The 26980-nt window shown below is 38.5% G+C and overlaps 1 protein-coding gene across 1 annotated transcript in view; it reads left to right on the top strand.

Annotated features, from left to right (window-relative positions):
* Window positions 1–26980, top strand: part of csmd2 (CUB and Sushi multiple domains 2) — a 212409-nt gene that overhangs the window by 162329 nt on the left and 23100 nt on the right. The window contains exons 38-55 of the mRNA XM_072370602.1: window positions 135–239; window positions 440–558; window positions 2889–2958; window positions 4416–4532; window positions 4699–4908; window positions 6059–6247; window positions 8719–8896; window positions 10425–10570; window positions 10672–10752; window positions 11224–11337; window positions 16512–16700; window positions 17458–17604; window positions 19785–19973; window positions 20992–21177; window positions 24196–24390; window positions 24594–24767; window positions 24856–25029; window positions 25591–25764. Of these exons, the coding sequence (XP_072226703.1) occupies window positions 135–239; window positions 440–558; window positions 2889–2958; window positions 4416–4532; window positions 4699–4908; window positions 6059–6247; window positions 8719–8896; window positions 10425–10570; window positions 10672–10752; window positions 11224–11337; window positions 16512–16700; window positions 17458–17604; window positions 19785–19973; window positions 20992–21177; window positions 24196–24390; window positions 24594–24767; window positions 24856–25029; window positions 25591–25764 (2757 nt within the window). The remainder of the gene's footprint in view (window positions 1–134; window positions 240–439; window positions 559–2888; window positions 2959–4415; window positions 4533–4698; window positions 4909–6058; window positions 6248–8718; window positions 8897–10424; window positions 10571–10671; window positions 10753–11223; window positions 11338–16511; window positions 16701–17457; window positions 17605–19784; window positions 19974–20991; window positions 21178–24195; window positions 24391–24593; window positions 24768–24855; window positions 25030–25590; window positions 25765–26980) is intronic.

Genomic DNA, 26980 nt, shown 5'->3' with positions numbered 1-26980 from the left:
GCATTCACTCACAAAGTGAAGTAATCGAATATAAAAGGAATAAGCTCTTCAGCTATGTGCCAGTGACATGTGCTGTTAGTTGGGGTCACCCTGTGGAAGAGATGCCATAACTTACTATTCATCTTCTCTCCAAGGCACAACGGTCCCGGCTCTCCTCAACAGCACTTCCAACCAACTCTACCTGCATTTCTTTTCTGATATTAGTGTATCTGCAGCTGGATTCAGGCTGGAGTACAAAAGTAAGTGGAAAAAAAAATAGGACAAACGGGTACCACTTGTATTAAATCAATCAGGAGAACAGTTTGTAAGAGCCCTGCTTGTTTCTCCTTGGAGTTACATGAATGTCCTGCAATTTACTGTCAACTTTTTGTTGTAAATTTTCCTTTTTAAATCTTTTTTCCCTCTGTGTCCCTGCTGTTTCTTTTCTTCATCTGCACAGCTGTGTCTCTAACCAACTGTCCAGAGCCCGTTGTTCCTATGAATGGTATAAAGGTCGGGGAGCGTCTTCAGATGAATAACGTGGTGTCTTTCCATTGCGAGCCTGGTTATACTCTACAGGTAACATCTCCTGCCTTAAGATGTGGCTCAGTAATAAATTACCATAAATTCTATACTGCTGATTTTCTGGTATTTATCAGTGCTGCACATTTCAGCTTCCCTTTTCAGTGACCTGTTGAAGCTGCAACATTTTACAGTACTAGATAAAGCAGAATCTCATGAAAAGGAGACTAGAAAAGAGCTGAATCAGATTGTAAGGATTCAAGTTTGTTTTTAGTATTTTACAGATGATCTGTGAATGTATCAGCCTTTGTGAACTGTGAAGTCGAATTATTTACTTGCATTAACATGAGAAGTACTGTGGCCTTATTATTAATGGGCACCAGAACCTATGTGCATAACCTTAGTCTTTCCAAACTATTTCTATCATCTTTAGCTTTATAGATGTAGGGAAGATTTTGATTTGTTTTACTTTGTAGCTTTCCACATAGGTTTATCAATCACAAACGGCTATCCAAAGTCAAAGTAGGTGACTAAACAAGTGACTAAACAAGTAACATTTGGTATTTACAATTAATAGAATGTGGTGCTTACGTCTTCTGTAATCTCTCCTTATGGTTACATAAGATGGTTACAACTATGGAGAATACTGAAGACAGGACAAAATTCTTTTTAATATTATTAGCACCGTGTGTTGTTTTTATTCTTGTTGATGGTATATCTTGTATTAAATTGTACCAGTATAGTAGTGCTATGGCTATGATAACTTGTTTTGGTAAAATGTAATAGTAACAGAACATGAACAGCATGAAGCTGTTTTAAGCAACTAAGGTTCAGGGAAATCTCAGTTACTCCTTTCTCTCTCTCTGAACACTCAGTTTAATTTAACATGTTCCAATGGATTCCCAAGAGTTAAACAAACAAATGCTAAGTTAAGTGTTTCTTAAGAAACACTTTTGTATGTTTGAGGTCTAACACAATTTGCATCCTCTGAAAATAATTGCTAAACCTCTGTTTGAACCTTTTATAATTGAGTTCACATTTAGTCTCATGTCATGTTTTTAAAGAATTGAAACTCTTTAAACTTAAACACACAGAACTCTACTCTGTAAGTGGTTGAGTAATTAATATTACAATAAGTAGAAGACAAGCAAAAACATTCTTCCTTCACAGAATTAGAATAAGTGTAGCTTTTTATCAGGATCTTCCAAATAATCTGTTCATTTATATATTGATACAGCATTTATGACACAGCACATCTTTGAATAAAACAAGTCTAAAACCCCTTCAAATGAAAATGGCCTTTCTGTTTCCATGTGCTGTCATTAAATCAAAGGAACACTGTCTTCCAAAAGAGTATGTCTGTCGGGCTTAACATGAAACTATAATAGAGGTCAGGCTGCAGTGGTTAACTTGACATGTAGATTCAAGCTCCATAAGAAAGAACATAGACATCAAATACTGAAAACTGAGCCTAAATTTAATACTTGCTCGTTAATAATTAATCGGCATATCAATAAATGATGAGCCTTAAGTTTAAATCTAAGTTTTTTTCTTTCACATTCTCTTTTGTCTTTGCTGAAGCATTGCAGCATATCTTTGTTCCTTTTGTCTTGATTGAGGACATCACCAGTGCGACTGTGAATAACCTTATCTGCATTTATGGATGGATGAGCTTCTGGGTGCCTGTGCACAAAAACCGAAAGTTTAGCAATTGGTCAAAAGAAATGACTAAAACCCACAATCGAAGATAATTAAGGAATCATGTACAGTGTATATAATTCTTGCTTTTTCATTTGTTGCCTATGGGAAAGTGCCTTGTTGCTTTCAAAGATTAATGATCATAGATTATGTTTTAAGGCACAAGTGAGCTTTTGAATATGAATCTGTAAGTATGGTCTAAATTCAGATCAAATGTATAAGTTGCATGCATAGAGGAAATTTAAGCATTATCCTTCACCTTAAAAACTATGTGAAGACATTATCAACCATTCAACAGTTCAGTTGCCACTTCCTGACCCTACAGACATTCTGCAAAATATTATCTGAGTCAATATTATTTTCAAATATCTCTTTTTTTTTTTCTTTTTTTATCATTTTGACTTTTATTAGCTTTTTTGGTACTGTCCTTTTTTACTAACTGTACTTTGCCTCTCTCTTTGTTTAGGCGTCACAGTAGGCTTGTGACGCTACCTTTCAGTTGTCTTTTGTCACTTTATATGGAATTGGTGATTTACTCACCGCATGAAGTCATGTGGAGACAGGCGACAGGCTTAAATAATTGGTACAACAGATGGGTGACTGTGGGGTTAACATGTTAATTAATCTGTTGTTTTTTGTTGTGCTTTTCTCTCTGTGTCTCTTTGTTGCTGTATGGATGCTCCTTGCAGGGGAACTCGCACATAACGTGTATGCCTGGAACCGTCAGAAGATGGAACTATCCACCACCTCTCTGCATTGGTAAAAAAAAGCTTTTGTTATTCTTAATTTGCTTTCACATACTGCCGCTTCTGCTCCCTTTCCTACAAGTTTTCTTTAATAATTTTTATCTTTTTCCTCTCAATGTGCCAGTGTACAGATTAGCAATGTCTTTGTAGGCATTTCATTTTCAGATTTACATCACCATATTGCTACAAACTGCAGGTGATAATCGGTCTACATTTCCATGACTGTTTCTCAAACACTTAACATGCAGGCAATTAGCTTGCTGCCTCTTAGAATACCAAAAAAAGAAAAAAAAATCCAAAGATTATATTTCAAAGGTGGTTTATTTTAATTTGCATTTGCACCTTGAATGACTTATTTTTCACCATGGTTTCCACTCTTTCTTTGTAAAATATTCCTGCCTCTAAAAGAAAAAGAAAAAAAAAACTTGACAAATGAGTTGCTCTTGTAGGAACAACCTACCATTGCCTAATTAGTTCCATCTCAGACTGTGATTGGATGAAATCAAAGGAAGATTCATCGTGTTTACAGGCATCAGCAGTTTCCTGATTACCACAAGCTTTTTCTTCTGCTACTGGACTACAGGATAACATTTAACCCCTCTCTTATTCCATCCAGAAACACTGTTTAGAGCAGCCCATTTTCTCTGTGGTTTCTCCATCCAATGACTTAAGAAGATTTTTTGTTGCATTTATTCCCTAATCTTCTCTCCTGTTTTCTTTATTCCTTCATATTTTTTCTCTTTTCCTTTGACCATCTTTTTTAACCCCATCACCTTTTTTGTTCACCTTTTACACAATTCTTTTTTTCCTCAGTTTTACCTATGTTCCTGCTTATTTGAGTCTTAGACTTTGATACCAGTTCAAAAAGGCAAGATCAAATGAAAAGTTGACAAATGTAATGATTTACAATAATAACAAAAACTTTGGTGTACAGAAAATTTAAATTTAAGTTTCGCAGTTAGATTTCGTTGCTGCATCAAGATGGATCATTAAATAGCGAGAACATTTGATGACTTTGTGTATAGACTCACTCTAACCATCTACTAATTTTGACAATTTTTGCTTATTTGTTGCATTCACTTCAGTACATTTTAAAACAAATATTCTGTTTGTTTCTAATAAAGCTTAAATTTGCAATGATTTATTGAAAAAGAAGACATTAAGTGTTTGCATATTTGCATTTAAACCCTCCACAATGGTTAAATATTAGGGTTATGATTTGAAATTCTATCAAGTTTACTTGATTGGCTTCATAATTTATGTTCAAACTAACAAAGTATTTTGTCTCATTTGTGTCATAACTTAAACAAAAGGATCAACTTACATTACGGTGTACGATCTTGAAAGCTAACACTGTAGTTTTTTTCAGAACTCCCATTATTTGGACCAGAGTGTGTCTGTATTGTTATTCTAATGTGGGAAACTCACTGTTTGCAAATGCTAATGAATGCTTTGTCTGGTATCTACCAGCTCAATGTGGTGGAATCCGGGAGGAGATGGAGGGAATGATTCTCAGTCCTGGTTTCCCTGGCAACTACCCTAGCAACGGTGACTGCACCTGGAGAATCTACCTGCCTGTTGGTTACGGTGAGCAACCGAAGAACCTCTTGCAACATGTCACACTGGCATTTCCACATTGAAAAACCTGGATTGTGGAATGATGTTTGTCATTGTAAATATACCTGGTTGAACATGTCAATTTCAAATTCCAAACACTCTTCCCACAAACAATCATTTAACCTTATTTTCCCAGGAGCCCACATACAATTCCTCAACTTTTCCACCGAGGCCAACCATGATTTCCTTGAGATACGCAATGGGCCCCTTGACACGAGCACTGTGATTGGTCGATTCAGCGGTCAGGATATTCCCTCCTCTGTCCTTACCACCTCCCATGAGACCACTGTATATTTCCATAGTGACCATTCGCAGAACAAACCAGGTTTCCGGTTTGAGTACCAAGGTAAGACTTCAAACATGGTTATGTACATAAAGGAAAAGATTCAGAGGATAGGAACATGGAGTTATTAACCTTTGGTAGGCCTGTGATGAAATACTTGAAGGTAATTATACGGTGAAGCCATGTCAGCAAGAAAACTGGCCAATCACAATGTCTTGGATTGCTTACTGTTGTGTCATGAAGTATACTTGTGCACCATCAGGGTTGCTTCAGGCTGAAGTTTAATCACATATTGCCATAACATTAGTGAATTGGCCTAAAATGCAGAAAGAGCTAGTGAATTTCCCCAATCTATTAAAGTCTATATAGAAGACTGTTGATCACTTAGACCATTGATTCACCATGTGTCGATAAAAGGTTTAATTTCATCCCTGCATGTGATAAATTCCCCTTGTCTAAATATGCAACAGGCATTGAGAATTTGTATTTAGTGATTCAACAAATGAGCCAACAAATCGAAAGGTAAAATGGTCATTTACATAATTATGTGTACATTAGCATATAAATCAAGTATTGTATTTACAAATGCCCCCCTTCTTGCAGTTTTGCATGAGTTATCTCCTTCAAAAGGAAGCTGTGATCCATAGAAATAAAAGTGTTTTAGTCATTTTTATATGCCTAGCTCTTTTGGGCTCACTGCCTGCTCAGGTTCTGTATCCAAGAGGAAAAAAAGTTAGAATATTTACCTGCTCTACCTCTGGTGACTGCATCAACTCCGCCAGCAAAAGTTAAACCCGCCCCTGGCATTTTTCTCTGTAAAGTCTCTTCTCTAAGTCGGAGGAGGTGGAAAAACAATGAGTTGAAGGAACAACAGATGCTTTTAGACAAATAATTGCTAAATAAGTGTTAAATTGAAATAGTGGAATCTCTGCTATAGTACTGCTTTTCTAATGTTGAGGAAAATCTCTGGAGGTTATCTGAATTGACCGTTACCCCTTTAGGAAGAAAAAACAGTCATGTGACCATCACTAGAACCATCCAAGCAGTAGTTTGTTTGATGTCTTGTGTCTTGTAAGACTTTCTGACTTTAAATATTACTGTCTTGCATCCATTATAGCTGCTCAAATCATGACTTAATAATCAAAGCCAAATTTAGTGGCATTGTCAACATTGATTGAATTAAGATATGCTATCTCTCTTCTTTTGCCCTCAGCATATGAGCTACAGGAGTGCCCAGATCCAGAGCCCTTCAGGTATGGTGTGGTGGTGGGTGCTGGCTACAATGTGGGCCAGTCCATCTCCTTTGAGTGTCTGCCTGGGTATCAGCTGATGGGTCACTCCATCCTCACCTGTGAGCATGGCAGCACCCGCAACTGGGATCACCCATTCCCTCGCTGCGAAGGTAAATCACAAGAGATTTGACCAAATACCCAGGTGATATGAGTTTAATAATACATTTAGAAGTTTGAAGGTGAAGTACTTCCAGATTTGAGTGCAGAACTAAACTAATTACATGTTAACCTTCCTGTTAAGAATGTATTGAGCTATTACATCATTAGTGTGAAATGCAGCCATGGAGATAATGATTATCTATTATGAATACTGTAATTAAATTGAATTATTATCCCCTATTAATGAAGCAAAGTACTCTTCAATGAGAATCGATACTGTGCTAAATAGGAGTGGAGACAAATAAAAGAAGTGAATTGAAAAGGAAAAGTAATGGATGCTCTTTCTCTTGCCTTGTCCTTGACACACATTCTCACGCTCCAACTGTCAATTATTCAATAAAGCAGGCAAAATTACAGAGGGAGGTGCTGGTCATGACACTGGAACTTTGAATGGGTGAGCAGGAAGATGAATGGGAATCGGTGAAGGAGCAACAGAGTGAAAAGGCAGAGAAAGCAGTAGACGGTTTATTCTGTCACTTTTTTCTCCTGTATATGGAACTTCTCAATGTAGATGTCAAAGTTAAAGCTGGATTTGTTTATACTGGACAAAAAATATCTATCTCCTATTCTCATTGTTATTTTAGAACAGTGCCTTTTGTTCCCATGCCCTATTAAACAGAACATTGTTTGAAGAACCACATTTGATTTTTTTTTTTCTTTAACTGCTGTTTGTAATTTGGTCTTGGAGGTTTGTTTTTTTTCCCCATAGATGTTAGAGTAATCCAATTAACAAAGAAACCCTCTAAAAATGGTTTATTTGTCTTCTTTCTTTGCTTATTGAAATACTCTCAAACTACAATGTAGGGAAGTTTTGAATTTTGGGAAAAAAAAAAACTGTTCAATGTTTTCACTTTATTAGCTGAGACAGCTTGATAGTATCAATATTTGATTAACTTAGATTCACAATTATCTATACTGGTATATCACAACACACCTAGTTTTTATTTCTTTTTTTCTGGAAAATGAAATGTATTGATGTTTTTCACAGCTACGCTTGACCCTAGGGCAGTACAACCTGCTCTTTAGTCTGGCACGCCCGCATTTGCATGTACTGTACTTCCTCTAAAGGAAATCAGAGACAGAAGCACATTGATTTGTGTCACCTCTTATGCATACCTACTTGCTTTGGTGTTATCACAGGATGTTGAATGCGGTCGCTTGACCTTTGATGTCTCGTCTCATCCTGCCCCACATCTCTTTTCCAGCTCTTATAATTATATACAAGTGTATAGAAGCATGTTTTCAATTAAATCCATATACCTACTTGGCAAAAGGTTCCATTTTCGACTGTTCTTTGTGAAAAGGTAACTGCTCTAAAGTGATTGGAGGATTAGGACTTTAATATTTAAATATGTGAAAAGCCAAGTTTTTTCACAGATGAAAACTCTACATCTTTTCATATGCATTTATTATCCAATTATGCTATGTTTTGCTACTCAGGGGTTTCAGTGTGTGTTTTTAAAAACACTCCCAATACTGTTTCATGTTTTTTATTCTCATCTAATGCTTGAAGCAAACACATACTCTTTCACACTTGCAGCTTAAGTAGCTTGCTAGTCAATGCGTTAGCCAGAGGCACAACTCCATAGAGTGTCGAGGGTTTAATCAATGGCCCTGATCGATAACTCATTTAACAGGTGAGGCAGCAGCAGAGGGGCAGTCGACCACAAGGCTAAAGCAGGCAGCGGTGTAACATGAATACACACGACCTGAGAGAGTGAAACGGGGGAATATAGCATGTAGTATCTGCTTTGGGTCTGATCTTATACCCACAGGCAACCAGGGGTGCGGCTTTAAGCTGAATACCCACACTGGGTTGCTTGAGATGCCTGCACTGCTGTGATTACTGCTCCCTCTTCATTTCCCCTGCTCCACAATGGTGGATACGAGGGCCACCAGCGGAAAAGTTGGGCTTCTCACATTTTAAAATTAGACCTTCCTAAAGGAATGTTTGAAATATATGCAATATCTGTGGATGTTGTTTTTAGGCTGATTACTCCAGTTTGTTTTCGAATTAAGTGTTTTTTTTAAATAAAATTAGAAAAAAATGAATGAATTTTGCGTAGTATGGGGGTTCAAATATTGACAATTGTGACATAGACATATACTGTGTTGTGCATACACCTCAAGAGCTCAGTGACAACCCCCTCCTCATCTGCGCACCCCCTCTCTTCTGCCTCAATGGAAAAGGGTTGAGGTCTTATCTTTGCAAAACACTCTGTCCAACTCCCCACTTACTAACAGGCTTTACTGGCTAATCTTTAACTCGGACAAGTGCTTGGGCTGTAGATGGAGAAGCAGAAGAAGAGGGGAATGAAAAATCATCTGAAAATCAAATTTTCTGCTGATTGGTGCTTACTTGTACATGTCCTGTTGTTTTTGGCCCACCGATATACATAATTGTTTCTCTTACATTTTTCAGTGCCTTGTGGTGGGAACATCACATCAGAAAATGGGACGATATTCTCCCCAGGATACCCAGAGGAGTACCCAAGCTCAGCTGACTGCTCCTGGCTAATTACAGTGACCCCAGGGTTTGGTATCAAACTGAACTTCACCCTGCTTCAAGTTCATGGGCCTCATGACTTCATTACGGTCTGGTAAGAAAATAAGTCTCCTCGGCAGCAATACTTTGATATTGCTTTGACATATTGTGTATATCTTGTATCATACAGTTTGACAATCAAGTCAATATTAAAGCATATAATGTAGAAATCTGATCTTCACATGTATCTAAATGTATCCATGTTTAAACAAGAATTTGAGGTATTTTATAGGATTTTTTTTTTATTTTTTTTTTTTACAGAAACTAAGTGAAGCAAAAGTTTAAATCTTTTATCACTTTAAATACTTTTGGGAATTCTTACTTAGCAAAATTTACAAATCTTGATTTGCAATCTTGATTATAAGAAATGAAATATAAACTAGATTATATATCCCAGATGCATGAATGCAGTCATCCCAGGAAGAGAAATCAGAAAAGTAATTCTTTCTGGATATTTTGTAAATGAGCAGAGATTGTGAATATGTCGTCTCTGTGTGTGTCTTGAATGCATAGATCAGGATATTTTGGTGGTGTGTGTATATCTTTAGGCCTGTCAATCTGAGGGTAGAGCTTCCTTTCATCACCCCCATAATGCTTGCCACCATATGTACCACCAGAGACAGGATGTTGCATGCTTGATGGTTGCCAGTCCCAGATGATCTCCACTCCTTGAGACATCTTTCAAAAGTCCAAGTCCAGCTTTTAGTGAAACCGGAGATGTTACAGGCAGTCACCATAGAAGCTCGATGATCATACAAGAAGTCTGCACTGTATGGACTGTTAACAGTTTGGTTTGCTCACAGAAATTTTGACAAGCATTTTAATATTATCATATACTGCACGTTAAATCAATATGTGTATAGTGAGTCAAAAATATCCTTTTTTTTCTCATTATCATTGTTTTTCCTTTTGTTGTAAATTGTACTGGTATATATATATTTTTTTCCTCCAACAAGTTCCCACAGAGCCAACAAGGGGACTATCACGTTCCCCACTTTCTAGTCACCATGGCTGTGTATCCACCCACTGAACTACTGAGCCAAGGAAATGGTCCCCGTAATGGCGGCTTGGCTAGAGTGCTGTCAGGCACCAGTCCCTAGCCAGCCGTTTCCAGAGCTGCTTGTAATCTCCTATGCCCAGTCTGACAGCCAAAGACAGATGGTTTTTAAGCTGAATGGTTGTGGCAGGAATCTGGGAGCTGGCTTAATCGGCCATGCCCACATCAGGGGACTGCCAAGGCAGGGCCACTGCTTCCAAAGATGCTCCCTTTGGATGTTTGTTAGCAGGAGCAGCACTATCCAGACCCTGTCAGTCAATGCTTTTCTGTAATTTTTCCCTTACTCTAACATAATCACCCAGAGCAGGCAGTAATTGCTTCGGGTTTGATGAAGTGAAAGCAGCTTGATTATTCTTTGCTTCTTGAATATCTTAACAATAACCTGGCAAAAGGTTCCATTTGCATAAGGTCACAGAGGCTCAAGGCGTTTTATGGTTGCAGAACAAGTGAGCTCATGAGCAGAGGCTGTAGTCTCCAGTGTGGTTGTTGTTACAGTTACAGTTGACCTGTTATTTTTCCGCTATAGGGATGGTCCACAGGAGACAGCCAGGAAACTAGGTGTGTTCACTGACGGAGAGCCCAATGACCCACCCAGTAGCACATCCAATCAGGTGCTCATACGGTTCCGTAGTAACACAGAAAAGGGTGGGTTGTTCCGTATCGGTTATCAAGGTATGTAAATGATCTCACTCAATCTTTATTTCTATCAGATAATTGGCATTCTGTTTAATCTGTGTTTGACTCCTTTCATGTCTTTGATGCTCTGAATAAAGCTTACAGACTACAGAACTGCCTGCCTCCCCCCATCATTCCTAATGCAGAGATCCTGATGGCAAGCAAAGAATTTAAAATTGGTAGGTGGAATTGCTGTCACAAGAAAAGACATGTGTATATACGCATAATCATTGCTATCTAAGCAGTGCTGCCTTTTTCATATTGGATGTCGGTCCCTTGGTGACTTGTGGATTTGTAACATTTTGAAGCATTAATACCTCTGCCAAATTACATACTGGCTTTGACAGTGTACAAGGCCACAGGTTCCCTTATTACACATCTCATAAGAAAATAGTACAGACTCACCATGACCTACAGTACATTATCCAGGGATTTTTTTTCGGTAGCAGTATAAATTAATATAACTTGTGTTTATATTGTTTATGGAAAACAATAGAGATCCCTTCTTATCTGTTGATTTTCATAACTCTGACCAGTTATTATTCAGACACAGGGTAGTGGTTTTTGTTGGGGAAGGACTTGTATCAGCCATCTTGATTATTGCACAATTGATCTGATATTAACCTTCTTTTCTCTATCTCTGTGCTCAGGTGATATAGTTCGTTACCGCTGTCTGCTAGGCTACCAGTTAAGTGGAAACAGTATCCTGACCTGTCGATTAGGCACACACTTAGAATTCGAAGGACCTCCACCTTCATGTGATGGTAAGTGAACATCTCTGAATGCAGAGTGAGGACATTTTTTTTTACCTTTTTTTCATCTAGCTACAAATAACATATTTTCTCCAGCCTTGTCTTTTTGTCATAATGCAGTCAATGCATTATGGAAATACAAGAACTCTTTAATGTATGTTTGTGTTTTAAGTTTAATACTGTGGTAAATTATTTGAAATTCAATTGATGCTGGTAGCTTCAGTCGGTTTCACTATTTCAGTGGTTTTAGGGTTTGAAAAAACAATAAATCATTGTTCCGCCATGACGATAGTAACAGATCCGCCACAGCATTAAAAGCACAGACAGGTGAAAAATGGCACCGGTCATCAATTGTCTGGTAAACATTAGTTCCAGACATTTATGTGGATGTTACTTTGTCACACACCACCTGTCTAGACATTTTCTAAATCCAAACACATACTGCATGGCAACAGTTTTTCCCAAAAACTTGTTGGTGAGGCTACACAATTTTAGGACGTCGAGGCAATTTGAACCTTTTTTGATTAATCATTCTGTTATAACACAAATTTCACCTGCTGAGAGGGGTCCTATAAGTCTATTTTTAGAAAAGGTTTTGTCTTTTTGTCCAATTATAAACTCCAGCACTAGGTTGTGTTTTTGTCTTATTTTCTGCCTCCCACGGGTGCCGTTTTTTTTTGTTTTGTTTTGTTTTTTTGCATTCAAGTCATGGAGCAACAACCATATATCTGTGTGGTACCACTTTCCATCTCTGTGGATGTTACCTGGCTCTCATGAGGCTGAGGGTGGTTGCTGTCTACATGTTGAGATGTAGTTTTCCCATAGGATTCCCGTGCACCCCACACACAGCCTCATGTTAATATTGTTTGTTGTGTGTACAATGTTTCCTCTGGGCAAAAGACTGGGTGCATGGAGGGGTCCCTCTTTTTCTTTACGCTTCACAATAATATAACTGCTTCTGTCTATTATTCTCTTTCTTTTTATGGTGTGCTTCACAATTTAAATGTTGAGTTTTATCCTATTTATGGGTTATGCAGTGGATAAAGAAGATATAAGTTGATAAATGCCACTAATTTACAGTTCTAATTGTGAAAAATATGCAAATGCTCTCAGCATGAAGTGAAAAGGGAGAGAGATAAAGATCATCAACGAATCAGATAAAAGTTAAGGGGCAACAAAATGGTTTAGGAGATATATTGTATAGACTCAACATGGAGGAAAGTGCTGTACATCGGACACCTAGTGAGAGATGGAACAGAGGAGGGCAAGAAATCCCTTCTTTGTAAATTTTCACTACCTCTTGTGAGCTCAACTTGCATATTTTCACCTGAATATGTGGAAGTGTAAGCATCCTTTTACGCTGAGTAACATATAAAACGGAGGATAAATAGTTCCTGCATGCATTGTCCCCCTCCTCCTTTCTTCTAACTCCCTGTCACTTCACTTGCATAGACACAGACCAGGGTGATAAAGGGGCCAGAAAATAAAAGCTAAAGACGAGGAGGGGTTGAGTGAAAGAGAGTTCCCTGTGTGGAAGAAGACAAGAAAAATGGGTGGAGAGAGAATCTGGTCAAAGAAACCATGCAAGAGAAGAGCAGTTTGAGTTAAGTCTGGATAAACAAAGGTGAAAATCTCTCTGGAAGATATGGAAGAGACACTGTTATGTGAGCTGAGGAGCTCGCATGTAAGAGTGAGACTAGAGTTAAAACTGAGGTAAGAAAGAGATACAGGGAAACATTTAGTTGGAGGGCAGCAAAGAGACGAAGTGCACAGCTCATTGAAATTCAGGGGACATGCCGGCTGCAGCTGCACCTATCAAATCACCACTTCTAGCTCTGACAGGCACAAGCCTTCCTGCCCATGTAGGGGCCACTATCCCCCCACACAAACACACTCAATCCCACACATTACACACAAACATATAGATACATATATATATATATATATATTTATATACACTGTATACACTTGTCCAGCTTGCATCTGGACTACACAGCAGTGCATGTTGTCATTTCAGGATATTCTTCCAGAGAGCAGCACTGACACCACAGCTGGTTCTGCAGTACTGTTCGTACCTCAGTGTCTGTACCCTCACTCATCTTCTGCATTCACCAAAACTCCTCTCTACTGACTTACTTACATAACACATGTACACCCTCACCCCACCCCCCTCTCCTCCTTTCCTTTTTTTTTTTTTTATCCGTCAATGTCTGAAGCTGAGTAAACACTCATGTACAGATCTTGGTGTTGCTCCACACAGTTTCTGACTTCCTTTCTATCAACATGGCATACAAGCAGAGAAATAAAAGCCACTGATATGACAGCACAGACACAAACACAGACCCAAAAAATAATCTTTTTTTTAATCCAGCCAGTAGTTGGCAGCCATTCAAATAGGTTTGGTCCCCCCTGTATTTCCTGCTGTTGGAGCAACCAGTTTGATTTGCCTTTTCTTTGATTATACAGACTTTTATTAGACCTGCTGCCCTGAACCACATTTACCGTCTGCCAAGACTACAGCGAGTTGGATAATCGCGTAAACATACACACAGCAATACTTTCAGTACAGAGCTGCTTAAATCTCTTATATACTATGGACAGTAATGCATTCAGGGTGAGTTTATTCCTCAAAAAAATTTGTGGTAAAAATTTGCTTAATCATCCATCTCATTAGTTTCTAACTAGTTTCAGAGGGTTTCTTCATTTTTACATAGATATTTTTTCAGACCCTGCCCTTCTTTTCCTCTATATAATGTGTTGAAGGTTGCCCATGTTTTTTAATATTCTAACTGTCATACTTGATTTCCCAAAACTTGTTATGTACTGATTTTGGCCAATGCTTGTATTGCCATGCCCTTTAATCAGATGGTTATCCCTTCTCAGTTGGTATTAATTAAATGCCAGCATGACTAGGAGTATTTCATCACAACTCCAGCACTCCTTTTACACGTACATACAACCATATTTGCAGATGGGGAGTGCACAAATGTGCTTGTATGGATACAGACTGCATCTTTATTGTCATGCTGTTGAATACTATGAACAAGATTATACACAAATCAAGTGAATTTTGTGATATTTCTGTGTCCCCTCCCCCACCTTTCCTGCCTTTTCCTTCATCTCATTAAAGTGAGTTTTCTTTTGAGTCCTAGAAGTGTTGACCTCACCTTGTGCATTAAATCCGTCTTTGTCCCCTAATACTCTTTTATTTACACCCAAAGTAATGCTTCATTTCAAAGTGAATTGGTTTAATAAGTAGCAGCCTGTGAATAAAGACCCCACTCATCTTTTCCATCAGCTCCAAGACAAACTGAAAGCAATTTTGAATAGACATAGGAACTCTCTGAAAGGTCACCGACAAAATACCTCAGTGAATTGATCGTTTAATGATCTTGACACTTAGATTTTATGCACTACTTCCAAGTAGTTCCAAGTGCAATAAGTCTTACTATCAATGATGGATTTAAAACTTTTGACTCACATCCTTGAAATACTTGAAGCTGTAACTTGGTAAATGCATTTTGGATCTGAGAAGGTCACTGTAACTTCAAACCTAAAAGCCAGAATTACATCATTTCCATCATCATACATACTTTATGAGATGTTGTACATGCTCTTTAAGCTCAGTTTTGCTTATCTGCATGCATTTACATATTCAGGCAAAACTGCTTCGTTTTTTGTTAACATTTGCGTATATATTTAGTGTGATCTTTTGATTACATTTGATTATAAGATATGCAACAAACACTGTAAAAATTGTGGGAGAAACATTTCATGGACCCATATTTCTATGTTTTTACAATTTAGCTACTGCCAATTTATGTTGCTTCTGAGATTTCTAGAGACAACAAGCCACACCCTGTTGATCATGTCAACAGGGTTAAGCACATGAAGAATTACTTGCAAAATGCTGTTTAACCTAGTTGTCTGCCATTTTTGTCTTTCGGATTAGATCATCTCCTCCCCTCTGAACATAGAGAGGAGAGTGAACAGGCCAAGGCACACACAATTGGGTACTAATTCAAACACATGAGCTCACCCTTGTACACAAATAAGTTTAGACTCATACACATTGTCTCACAAAGGAATTGTTACTTGAAAATTCAGTATTTGCACACACTGATAAATGCCTTGCAAGTGCCAAGCAGTGCTTTTCTGCTCACGAAGTACAGTGTTTTTCTGTGACACTTAATTTGTCAGTGTGAAGGATCTTAACTTGTTGTACAGTTAAGAGTGCTGGTTAAGCATTTGAGAAAATACCATCACAGGCCATCATGAATTTTTCTCACTTTTTTTTCCTAATATAGTGTGTGTGGTGGGGGATCGAGAAATGTACAGAAATCAATGAGCTACAAAAGTAATCACAAAGAATGTACGATTTGTGTGGTGGGAACCATTATTTCACTACCTCTTCAGCACTCGGGTAGATACAACAAAAGCAATGAAAAAACAGCTATGTAGTAGTTGCATTGTGTTGCTGTAACAATGTATTGCATCCTTTCATGTCGCAGTTTGTTTTGTTGGACTCTGTGTATGTAGACAGCCGAGGCAGCTTAAGAAGTTGGCCTCACCACACTGTAACAAAACATCAACAGCACCATTTATTGCCTGGTAATACAGACAATACTTGATGCTCCGTTGAGGCGTCAGTGTGACTACAAACTGCTTGGAAATGTCCAAGGAGATGTCCTACATGAATTCCAATGACATGAGAAAATGAGATGTGGGGATAGATGCTGTCCTCCCAGACTTGTCACAACAATAGGGCCTCAAAGCAAATGTGAGAGTTACCTTTCAAGTTAGCATTACATCTGTCACATACTGACAATGGCTAAAGAGGAGTGAATGCGTTAGTATCAAGACAGTGATATTGTATAATAGATACGCTTTTCTGTGGAATGACTTTGCATCCATAGCTTTGTTTACTGAGACAGCATACGGACCAGAATGACAATTAGCTCAGCCATGCTTTTAGTCGCATTGAGTTTCCCCCCAGCAAAAGTATGGATCTAACCAATCCAATTAATGCTTTAAGGTAAATTGAATTCACTAAAATTAATGAACAACCACTAAAGATGATATGCAATTATAAAATAACACCAACAAAACATATCATTATTTCAGTACTTCAAAATAATAGATTTTCTTGTCTCTGTGCTCTTTTTTTTTTCTTTTTTCCTCACCAGTGACTTGCCCCATGAATGAGGTGCTGACATCTTCCACCGGTGTCATTTTGAGCCAGTCACCAGGCAATGGTTTCCCTCATTTTGAGTCTTGCTCCTGGGTGGTCAAAGTTGAGCCCGGCTACAATATCACCTTTACTATTGAACACTTCCAGACCAGCCGTCAGTTTGATGAGCTTGAAGTCTTTGATGGTGGGTCATTACAATGGTTAAAAAGTTATGTGTAAACTTATGTATTCTATAGGTTTCATATAGAAATGTGTTACCTTCAATGTCCATCAGTGCTGAAGACTATTCATGATGTTACTTGGTCAACTACGATATGAAGCCCCATATCCCTCACCAAAGTCTTATTTTCACAGAAATTGACAATTCAAGGCTAAATGAGCCAGACAGCTAGATGTACTGTCTGAAACAAAACTATATACTTATGCTAGCAAAAAATCCCACACAGGCCACCTTTCATGGTGACGGAACATCTACATCTGCTTTGTACATTTGTATGTGATTAGAGGTGCAGTCAGCAGCTCTGCCTGGCAGCTCATAGAAAATGGAGGTTGCATTTACTAGTGATGCTTTTACTGGTGAGTGGAATAGGCATTTGCTAAGCGTAAGCTTTTAAGAAATCTTTTTCTCCTTTTTTTTAAACCACAATTTGGAGTTTAGCTAGCTTTGTATTTTCTGCAGAATATGATTCAATTCAATGATCAAATTTAGAAATGTTAGAATACATAATCAAAAGGTAATTTACTTAAACAGTTAGTAGAATCATACTTTACTGAATCATCCTCAGATTTAAGTGTCGAAGGTCCAGCTCAAGGCTTTATTGTAAATAACAGGCGCCAACTTTAGTTTCCATATAAGCGTTGATGCGCTTTTTAAAAATGAGTTTTAAATCAGTTATTATCAGATTTTTTCTAATGTCTTTTGTCTCCATGTTTTCATCCAGGTCCATCCAGGCAGAGCCCGCTCCTGATTACCCTCAGCGGCAACTATTCCAGTCCGCTGAGCATCACCAGCTCCAGTAATAAAGTCTATCTGCACTGGTCCTTTGATCACACAACCAGCCACAAAGGCTTTCGCATACGATACTCAGGTGGGTGAGGACCAGGAATTGACACGCATATATTCATCTCAGTGGTTCATTTACACTGTGATGGATTCACTGCATGAAAATAAATTCTGTATGACTTGTTATTTTGGGGCCTTGTTGTAAGTTCGATCTAATCAGTGGTGGTACTTCTTCAACAAGACCAACATCTGGGCTGCCAACTGTGGCTGAGGCAGCCAGAAATATGACCTATCCTTATGAGAACCTAATCGTCCCACGTCTTACTGTGTGGCAAGATTTGAGAATTAGTAAAATCTGTTTCTTGTGTTGCTTATTATTCCTCTGTTTTGTCCTGCTCCAATGAATAATCTGTTGGTATACGACACCTGCATAACTCAATGTGAATTAAGACTCTGTAAATATTTAAAAGGCTCCCTCCGTTCTCTATCAACACCACTCAGCCAGATTGACTAATCGTCTCTGTCCTCCTCTCAGAGGAGCTCTCTGTCTCCCCCGCCGGATGTTCTGTCATCTCTCTCTCTCCGATTTCTCTCCGACCTCTTTTACTTTTTTCTTCCCCCTTTTTTTTTTTTTTTCTTTTACCATTGATGGATTTTGTCATGGCAGATTAAGTGACAGACAGGCTAAGTGATCCCCAAGAACCTAAAAGTTCCCATGGTCAATATGGAACTGCCTTCTGTTGTACCTTGGTGGAGGGGAACAAACAGATGGCACAGCCACATTCAGTGTATTCAGCTTGACTCATCATCAATCCATATTTTCTCTCCAAGGGCAGGTCTTTCATTAACAAGTTGTAGGCATTTTCTCTTGCAATCCCCATCTCAGTTTCTTACTATTTCACTCTATCCAAAGTTTTCATGGTTTCTAGAATTTTCTATTTTTGCATGTTCATCTTCTCCGTCAGTTAAATAAACTTAGTAAGCCTGACTCCTTCCACCTCCTTATGTATTCCAACAATGTTTTACAGTGAAAACAGACAGGCAAGTGGTATTCTATTGCTGATAAATAACAGAAATGTCTCAAAAGGAGCTTAAAGGCCACCGGTCCTGATGACTCCCTGGAGAAAGACTTTGCTGTGGAACATATACAGTGTTGTTAGTGCATTTGAATTGAAATTGATTAAAAATAAGGGCTTTTGTGTGATTGGTTGTCATGGTTAACGCTGAGAATAAATTCTTGAGATGTATAGCTTTCAACCTTAAACTGAAGTGCTGGCAAAGCCTCAGTTGCCACTGCTGTGGATCGTCTCACAGGAAATTAAGCAATCTTGATATCAACCTCAGTGTCTGCTTTTGTATGGCCAGTTTTGTTGCATTTATTCTTTTTAACAATACAAAAAGTTTGGCCAGCTTACTTGAAAAGTCTCAAATGCTCCGTCTTATTGGAACAACTTTTGAGAGGTAGCAAAATCTCATTTGTGGATAATACTTCTTCATCATTATCCCTTTAGGATTTTATATTATGGGGGAAATTTATCTGATTATCTGCTTGGTGTTTTTTTTAAATAAAAATCCCATTTCCCATAAAAAATTTCCCTTACCCTTTTGAGCTTCTGAAGCCAGTATTTCCTTTTTTTATATAGAAAATTGATGTGGTCATAGTGATTCTCTTCCCATGATCACCATCATAATATTCAGTTCATCTTATTATATTATGTAATGTCATCACAGACTGTGTTCCGTTACTGTCTTTCTCCAGCTTATGTGTAATATTGCACTGTTATTGTGAAATCTGCTAAATTCTGTTTATGCTTGTGAATCTTCTTTGGAAACTGTAAATCCATTTCTGGCTCCATTTGGGATGATAAATGATTATGGCTGCCACCAATTTAACCAAAAACAGATATTTTGTTCCTTTTATTGTGTATCCATCACTTTTATGATCTTCCTCTGACAAACTCCCATTTTGCTTTGCAGAACATTAGTTTCCCATTATCAATTTTTCTTGTCTTAGGACGGCAGTGTTTGCCTTAAAGAGATTGCATTGTTGTGCTTGTATTAATACGAATCCTCCATTTCCTCAGCATGAGAGGAGGATGCAGTAGAGATCTTGGGCTTTGTGCTTCTGAATGTGCATTAGTTCTTCACCTTCTCCACAACAACCTGCATTGCCTTTCAAAATTATAATTTATTGTGTGTGTTGTGCTCTATTTAGTTGATTTGCAAATTTATGTATCTATTTATATTCTTCCTTTATTCTCATAGCTGCCTACTGCAGCCCTCCAAACAATCCTGTAAATGGCACAGTGCACAGTCTGACAGGCACTAAGTTGGGTAGCACCTTGCGCTTCAGCTGTGACCAGGGCTTCCGGCTAATTGGGCAGAGCAGTGCCACATGCACCCGAAATGCACAAGGAATCTACCAGTGGAATGCACCAGTGCCACTTTGCCAAGGTAGGGGCCCATATTGTCTTATTTTTCTGAAAGCATGAGAGTGCAGAATGATTTAGCAGTTTAATGCTCTTCAAAGGTTCTTCAGTCTTGAAAAATCTTGTTAGTATTTTTGTTGTGACCGTTTCAACATCTCATCCAACTTATCGATTGCAGCAAGATTTTAATATCTAACTGCCATGCTGAGGTTAAAAAGACAGTTGTGTTGCAGATCTGCTTGTATGATTTAAAATGATTGAAAGACATTTAACAGAATCCTTTTGCTTTGGATGTTTTCATCTGAGAGCATGTCATCACTAGCAGCTCTTTAGCCTGAGGCGTGCCTTTGGGAAGCTCACATTATAACTTTATAGAACTGTTTTGAAGACTCAGTATGAAATTAGTGCCATTCGGTTTACCTGGACTAAACCTTCACAATGCACAATTTTTAGAACTGATAAATGGTGTAAGAGTTAACCATAAAGAATGTTTAAAGATACTGAAAATAAACAAGAAAAGGAATACAAATTAAACTGAAGCCGTAGGGAAAATATGCCTACTTCAAATCCTCTTTTGTCAAAGAATACCAAAGTTATGTTAGATATCTCAAGGAATTGATGGTGATGTGTTGTCTTCATTCATTACCAGTATTTATTAATTATTTTGTGTCCAGATTTTCTTTCTATATTCCATTACAGACGTGTGAAATCTAAAACTCCTCTTCAGCCATCTAGTTTCTAACCACTCTTGTTAGCAGCAGGGACGTTATTAATTTCCCATGCAATTCTAGGCCAGGTGTGATGACCATATGAAATGTGTGTCCTTTCAGTAGGTTTGATAGGTCTATTATGCAAATGATGGCCCAAGCTAATGTTTACTGTACATCAGAGCAGACTTTTAGACGGTATCTACACAGGAAAGTCTACTGTTGGCTTGGCAGCTTTCAATGCAAAGATGTTTTTTGAAATATGCCCTGCTACATGTGCTTTCATTCAATCAGTTTTGTTTTAACTGAAATTACTTTCCTTCTCTCTTTTTGTAGTCATGTCCTGTGGAATGCCAATTCCTCCTGTTAATGGCAGCATTGTTGGCCAGGATTTTTCTCTAGGAGCAAGGGCCACCTACCAATGTAATGCTGGTTTTCGTCTCGCTGGGCCTGTCACCACCTCAGTGATCTGTCAAGAATCTGGGAGGTGGAGCCCAATTGAGGCCCCACCCAGATGTGTCCGTGAGTATTTCTCTTAATGTTTAGTTGCGTTATTACCAGAACAAACTCTTCAACACTTAAGAAACTTTTTAGACCCAGAAATATTTGGACACAAGCATAATTTTTGTGTGTTTGTGTTTTTCAGTGTTTTTTCCGCTTGAATCACGATGATGTAATAATTCAATGCTTAACATGACTCTCAGCTTTTTCTTGAGGGTCTTGCAAGTTGGAGGGGGGGTTCAGAAATTACTGCTTTATTGAAATGTATTTTTCACGTGCTCATACGCTGTTTGATGGACAGGTGTGGGTACTCCAGTGCGGCTGGAGCCTATCCCAGCTGTCATTGGCCATCCATCACAGGGCAGTTTTATTTGTATAGCGCCAAAAGAAATCTCCAGGCACTTCAAAGAAACAGTCCAGTTCAAGCCATTTACAATCAAGTTTTATGGAATACAATTATAATTCAATTAGGCCCAATTCAATAAATTCCAAATTACTCAATTGATACAGAGCTATTTATATAAGTAAAAAGAAAAAAAGTTGCCTTACTAAAGAAACTAATTCGATTGCATCGAAACTTCTCTTCGATCCAATCCCCCAACTTTCAGACTCGGGGAAGCTGGCTGGCCTTGACTTGCTGGGGGTTAGCACCATAACAGGGACACCTGCTGTCATATGGACTGTACATGAAGAGTGAAGTGAGCAAAGTGAGGAAAGATGCATCATGGGTGGTACCCCAGCAGTCTAACCCTGCAGCAGCATAAATATGGGATGTTTCAGGGTCTCCTGAGCCATGCTTAACTATAAGCTTTATCAAAAAGGAAGGTTTTAAGCCTCCTCTTAAAGATAGGGAGGGTGTCTGCTTCCTGGACATATACTGCCAGCTGGTTCCACAAGAGAGGGGCCTGATAACTGAAGGCTCCACCTCCCATTCTACTTTTAGAAACTCTAGGAACCACAAGTAGACCAGCAGTATGGGAGCTCTGTTGAGAAAATATCCAACTATGATATATTATAAAATGAGGAGAGCAATTTAAAATTGTATTGTCAAATTAACAGGGAGCCAATGAAGAGAAGCTAAAACTGGATGAATATGTCTTCTGCTAGTTTTCACCAGAACTATGGCTGCAGCGTTTTGGATCAGCTGGAGGCTTTTCAGAGAATTCTTTGGACAGTCCAATAATAAAGAATTTACTGTAGTCCAATGTTGAAGTAGCGAATGCAAGGGCCAGTTTTTTGTATCACTCTGAGACAGGATGCTCTTAGTTTTGACAATATTACGAAAGTGAAAGAAGGCAGTCCTGGAAACCTGTTTTGAGTCAAAGGACAGATCCTGGTCAAAAATTTAAAAATAAATGAAAATACAAATTACCTTATGGAAGAATGCACAAACTAAAAAGAATCACTCCAAGCACAGAACCCTGCAGAGCTCCATGACTCTGGTGTGCAAAGAAGATTCTTCATTTACATGGATAAACTGGAATCCATCAGATGAATATGACTTAAACCAACCTAATACGCTTCCTTTAATCCCTACAACATGTTAAAGTCTCTGTAATAGAATCTTGTGATCAATCGTATAAAATGTAGCACTGAGATCGAACAGGACAAGCACAAAGAGAAATCTGTTATCAGAGGCTAAGAGATATGGAAGCAAATCTTGACCATAATTCAAATTAAAATGCATTTGCAGAAATGCTTTTTCATTTTAAGAATGTTGCTGCATTATTGGACTCATAAATAAAATTAGTAATCAATCATTCCATTTGCATTTGCATTTTCTTCTCCAAGACTGCACATTATTGCTTTTTCGTTTTCATGGTCTGCCCGCAAAGTACTGCCCATGATTCGAAAACGAAAAAAGCATTCTGAGCGGCACAGCAGAGTGACATCAGCTCTTCTTCAGCTCCCTGCTGATGAAGCTACCCATCTTGTTCGGTAGGGGGCGGTGTGCACATCTGCTTTGCATTACATTACATTTGCCGGGAAATTGATTGAATTGCTGGGTCTTTGGAGGATGCATCACAGATCATCCCTCAAATTGTGCAAACACTGTTAGAATTAGCTGAGCCTGTAGAATCTAATAATATATCTGGGTCTGATGCCCGTGGCCGAGTAGAACAAGTCAGAGAGCTTGGCTGCATACTCTGCCGTCACAGTTTTACACATTAATGAGGTTGCCATAGTAAACCTCTGTTCAGTCCTGGAACGTCTGGATGCTGTGGAGCCTCAAATGGGACGAGGACGACCAACCATCAACATCCGTTCGAGTCCATTGAAAGCTATTTATTAAATGGTTTAAAAATAAAGGAAATAGCGGAGCTGTTCGGCGTAGGCCACCAGACAATCAGTCGGAGGATGCAAAGCAAAGGATTGATGTAACTTATTACTATTATTTGTAAAGGGACCGTGTTCACAACTAAACTTGATTGTTACCATTTGATGCTTTGTGCCAAAGTTATAACCTGATCATTGTTGATGTAACTGTCACTAAAAATAACTTTTATAACGTAGATCAGCGGCTCCCAAACTAAACGATCAGCATTCCCGGCATTCCCTTCTATGTCCCAACCGGGTTGACGCACCCTCAATCCCCCAGACATTAAGAAACCGGGGGGGCGGTTAGGTCCACTGTTTTCATTTATTTAATTAATTATTTATATCATTTGAGTCAAATAATGCAGCCACATTCTTAAAATGAAAAAGCATTTCTGTAAATGCATTTTAATTTGAATTATGGTCAAGTTTCGCTTCCATAACGAGGAGATCATTGGTAACTTTCAGCAGTGCTTTTTCTGTCCTCTGAATCCTGACTGAAACTCTTCAGAGAATTTTTTCAAATGTAAATGATCACAAAGTTGAGCTGCAACAGTTTTTTCAAAATCTTTACACATAAATGGGAGATGGGATATAGGTCTATGATTAGCTAACTGTCCTAGGTCAAGAGTAGTTTTATATTAGTTTTTATAAAAAAGATGATTATTAAAAACTCAAATATATAGTCAAATCACTAATTTGATGTGACATTTCAACTTCCAGCGGTTACCTGCCCTGACATCGGTCACTCTGCTGTGGAACATGGACGATGGAGACTAATTTATGGCACTCAAAACAAATATGATGCTATAATGATGCTCATATGTGACCCAGGATATTACTACAGGGGTCAAAGGATTATTCGCTGCCAAGCAAATGGCACATGGAACTATCCCGATCCTCGCCCAGTCTGTGACAGTAAGTGGGAATGATTTTGATTCTGTCATGATAATAAGGCAGTTGCCTCATTTACACTGAAATGTTGACCAAACTTTGAAAATGAAGGTAATCCAATGTGTCTACCTGTCAGACACTGCTCATCTAATGAAAATGAAGTGAAAGTGAAACCATTTAATTATATTTCACTATGTGAGATTCTAATGTTTTTTTATTCTCTTCAGTCATCTCCTGTGGAGACCTTGGGACTCCACCAAATGGTAACAAGATCGGAACACTAACTGTTTATGGAGCCACAGCCATTTTCTCCTGCAACACTGGATATACATTGGTGGGCTCTCGGGTACGAGAGTGTATGTCCAATGGGCTTTGGAGTGGAACACAGGTCCAGTGTCTTGGTGAGATTCTTAGTACATAAACATGAGTCCAGTTTAAGTCTGTCCTGCTCTTAAAACTTTTTCAATATTTGACTCTCTCCTTGCGTAGCTGGCCATTGTGGCACTCCAGAGCCTATAGTGAATGGGCAAATCGTTGGAGAAAATTATAACTATCGAGGCAGTGTTGTGTACCAGTGTAACCCAGGATTTCGTCTCATTGGAGTGTCGGTGCGAATCTGTGAACAGGATCACCGCTGGTCCGGACGTACTCCTGTCTGTGTTCGTAAGTGCCGTTAGTTATCAAATGCTCAGATGATCTCGGAAGTTATTCCCACTTAGTTTTTTTCCAATGGCAACATTTGTAAGCAGGGAAGTGTCATTTCAGAATGCGACTCATGGTAGCTTCATATTGTTTTTGTAATGATCCATAATGATTTGTAATGAATAGATGCATATTGTCTATAGATACTTTGATCAGGGTTAATCATCATGGTCATCATTTGAATCTTTCAAGGCTTTGTCCCAGAGGTGTTTTGCTTGGAAGATGGGAACAATAATCCAAAATATAACATTATATTCTCTGATCCAGGTTATTTTTGAGGATGATTATTTAACCAGTGATTAAAAGAGCACACTGGCATGCGGCCAGTGCCTGTGGAGCTTGGATTATTGTTGATTATCTTCATTACTGATCCAATCTGAATTTTCTTTCCTTTTTCTTTTAGCCTTTTTAATGCAGACTTTATTTATACTCTGGGGGGATGTAATTTGGAGCACATTTAATTCAACAAATTGCTCTTTAAATGTGTAACTATGACTTTTTTTCCTCCTTTGATTATCTCAGCCATCACCTGTGGTCACCCCGGCAACCCTACCTTCGGTATGACACAAGGAACCCAGTTCAACTTGATTGATGTTGTGCGATTTGTCTGCAATACCGGATATGTTCTGCAGGGAGCTGTTAAATCTATGTGCCAGGGCAATGGACAGTGGAGCAAAGTCCTCCCCAAGTGTAAAAGTAAGTGTGATTCCCATTTCTGCAGAGAACTATTAAACAAGTAAATGCAAAAAATCACTAAAGTGGAAAGAACTGAAACGATATTTCTTTAAAACAGTGAAAGAAACATGCTTGCCAATTCATTAGAAAGAAATTACTGATATTTGGGATTGTTATTTATGTTAAAATAAAATGTGACATAGTGACTCTGTGATATTATGCTGTGAAACACAGCTTCATGCAAATCTAATTTGAAGATTGAAGACGTTACCAAAATTTGAGCTCATTTCCACACACTTCCCTAAGGGGATGAGGTTCTCCTTTTGAATTCTCTCGTTTGTATGGGGAGGCATTAAATTACTTACTATATTTTTCAAGGTCATATCTTTTGTGACCACAGGTGACTGCAATCACAGAGAAAGGGAGGCTGAAGCACAGTCACACCCTCGGAGAACGAGTTTAACTGATTCACATTAGGGGAAATTGAAATGGAAAACCAAAGAGCCATCCATTTTATTTAATTACCACAGACTCGATTGCATGGTCTATGGAGGTTCTAGATAATATTTACATGTGATCTTATTTCCTCTCAGCCTAACTAGCTCTGCTATACCCTTAGGTTCACCTGTGTAAGAGGAAACAAAGTTAGTAAATAACCATGCAGAGACGAGCAAACACAATCGCAGGATCCTTGAGGTTGAATGAAAGACAGCCGTCCTGTTGAGAACTGTATTCTGTATTTCACTTAGGATAAGAAGTTCTGTGCTCTGCTTTGAATAAGTGAGGCAAAGACTTTTAATATGACAGTATATTTTTGTGACGAGCGATGTATCTCGGCACTCGCGTCTGTGTCTAAGTCGCTTCCAACTAAAGGCTTTATGACAGGCACAGAAAGAAGCTGCTGGCAAGGATGGGGCCTGAATGTGACGAGGCAGTGACAGAGCCAGTGACTGATTGACTTATGAATTTGTTTTAAATGAGAAGAAAAAGGATTTAGAGGTTTTTCATAGACGTTTCTGTAGAGATTGAGAGGTTACAAGTCTCTCAGGCATCATTCTACAGTTATTAAAAAATAAAGTACATTTGCCTGCTGCATGCGTAAGTAGGCAAGATTTTCTCCCAGACATACGCCTTAAATCTCTCCGCTCTAGTGGCGACATCATATTACGATTGGCCTTGTTTTGATGTTGATGCTGACTCTGAGATGCATTTTATGTGAAGACTGTGTGCACATGCG

This window comes from Leuresthes tenuis, unplaced genomic scaffold, assembly GCF_036924035.1.
Source record: "Leuresthes tenuis unplaced genomic scaffold, fLeuTen1.0.hap1 SCAF_18, whole genome shotgun sequence".
NCBI lineage: Eukaryota > Metazoa > Chordata > Actinopteri > Atheriniformes > Atherinopsidae > Leuresthes > Leuresthes tenuis.
This window is presented reverse-complemented; position numbering and strand designations above follow the sequence as displayed.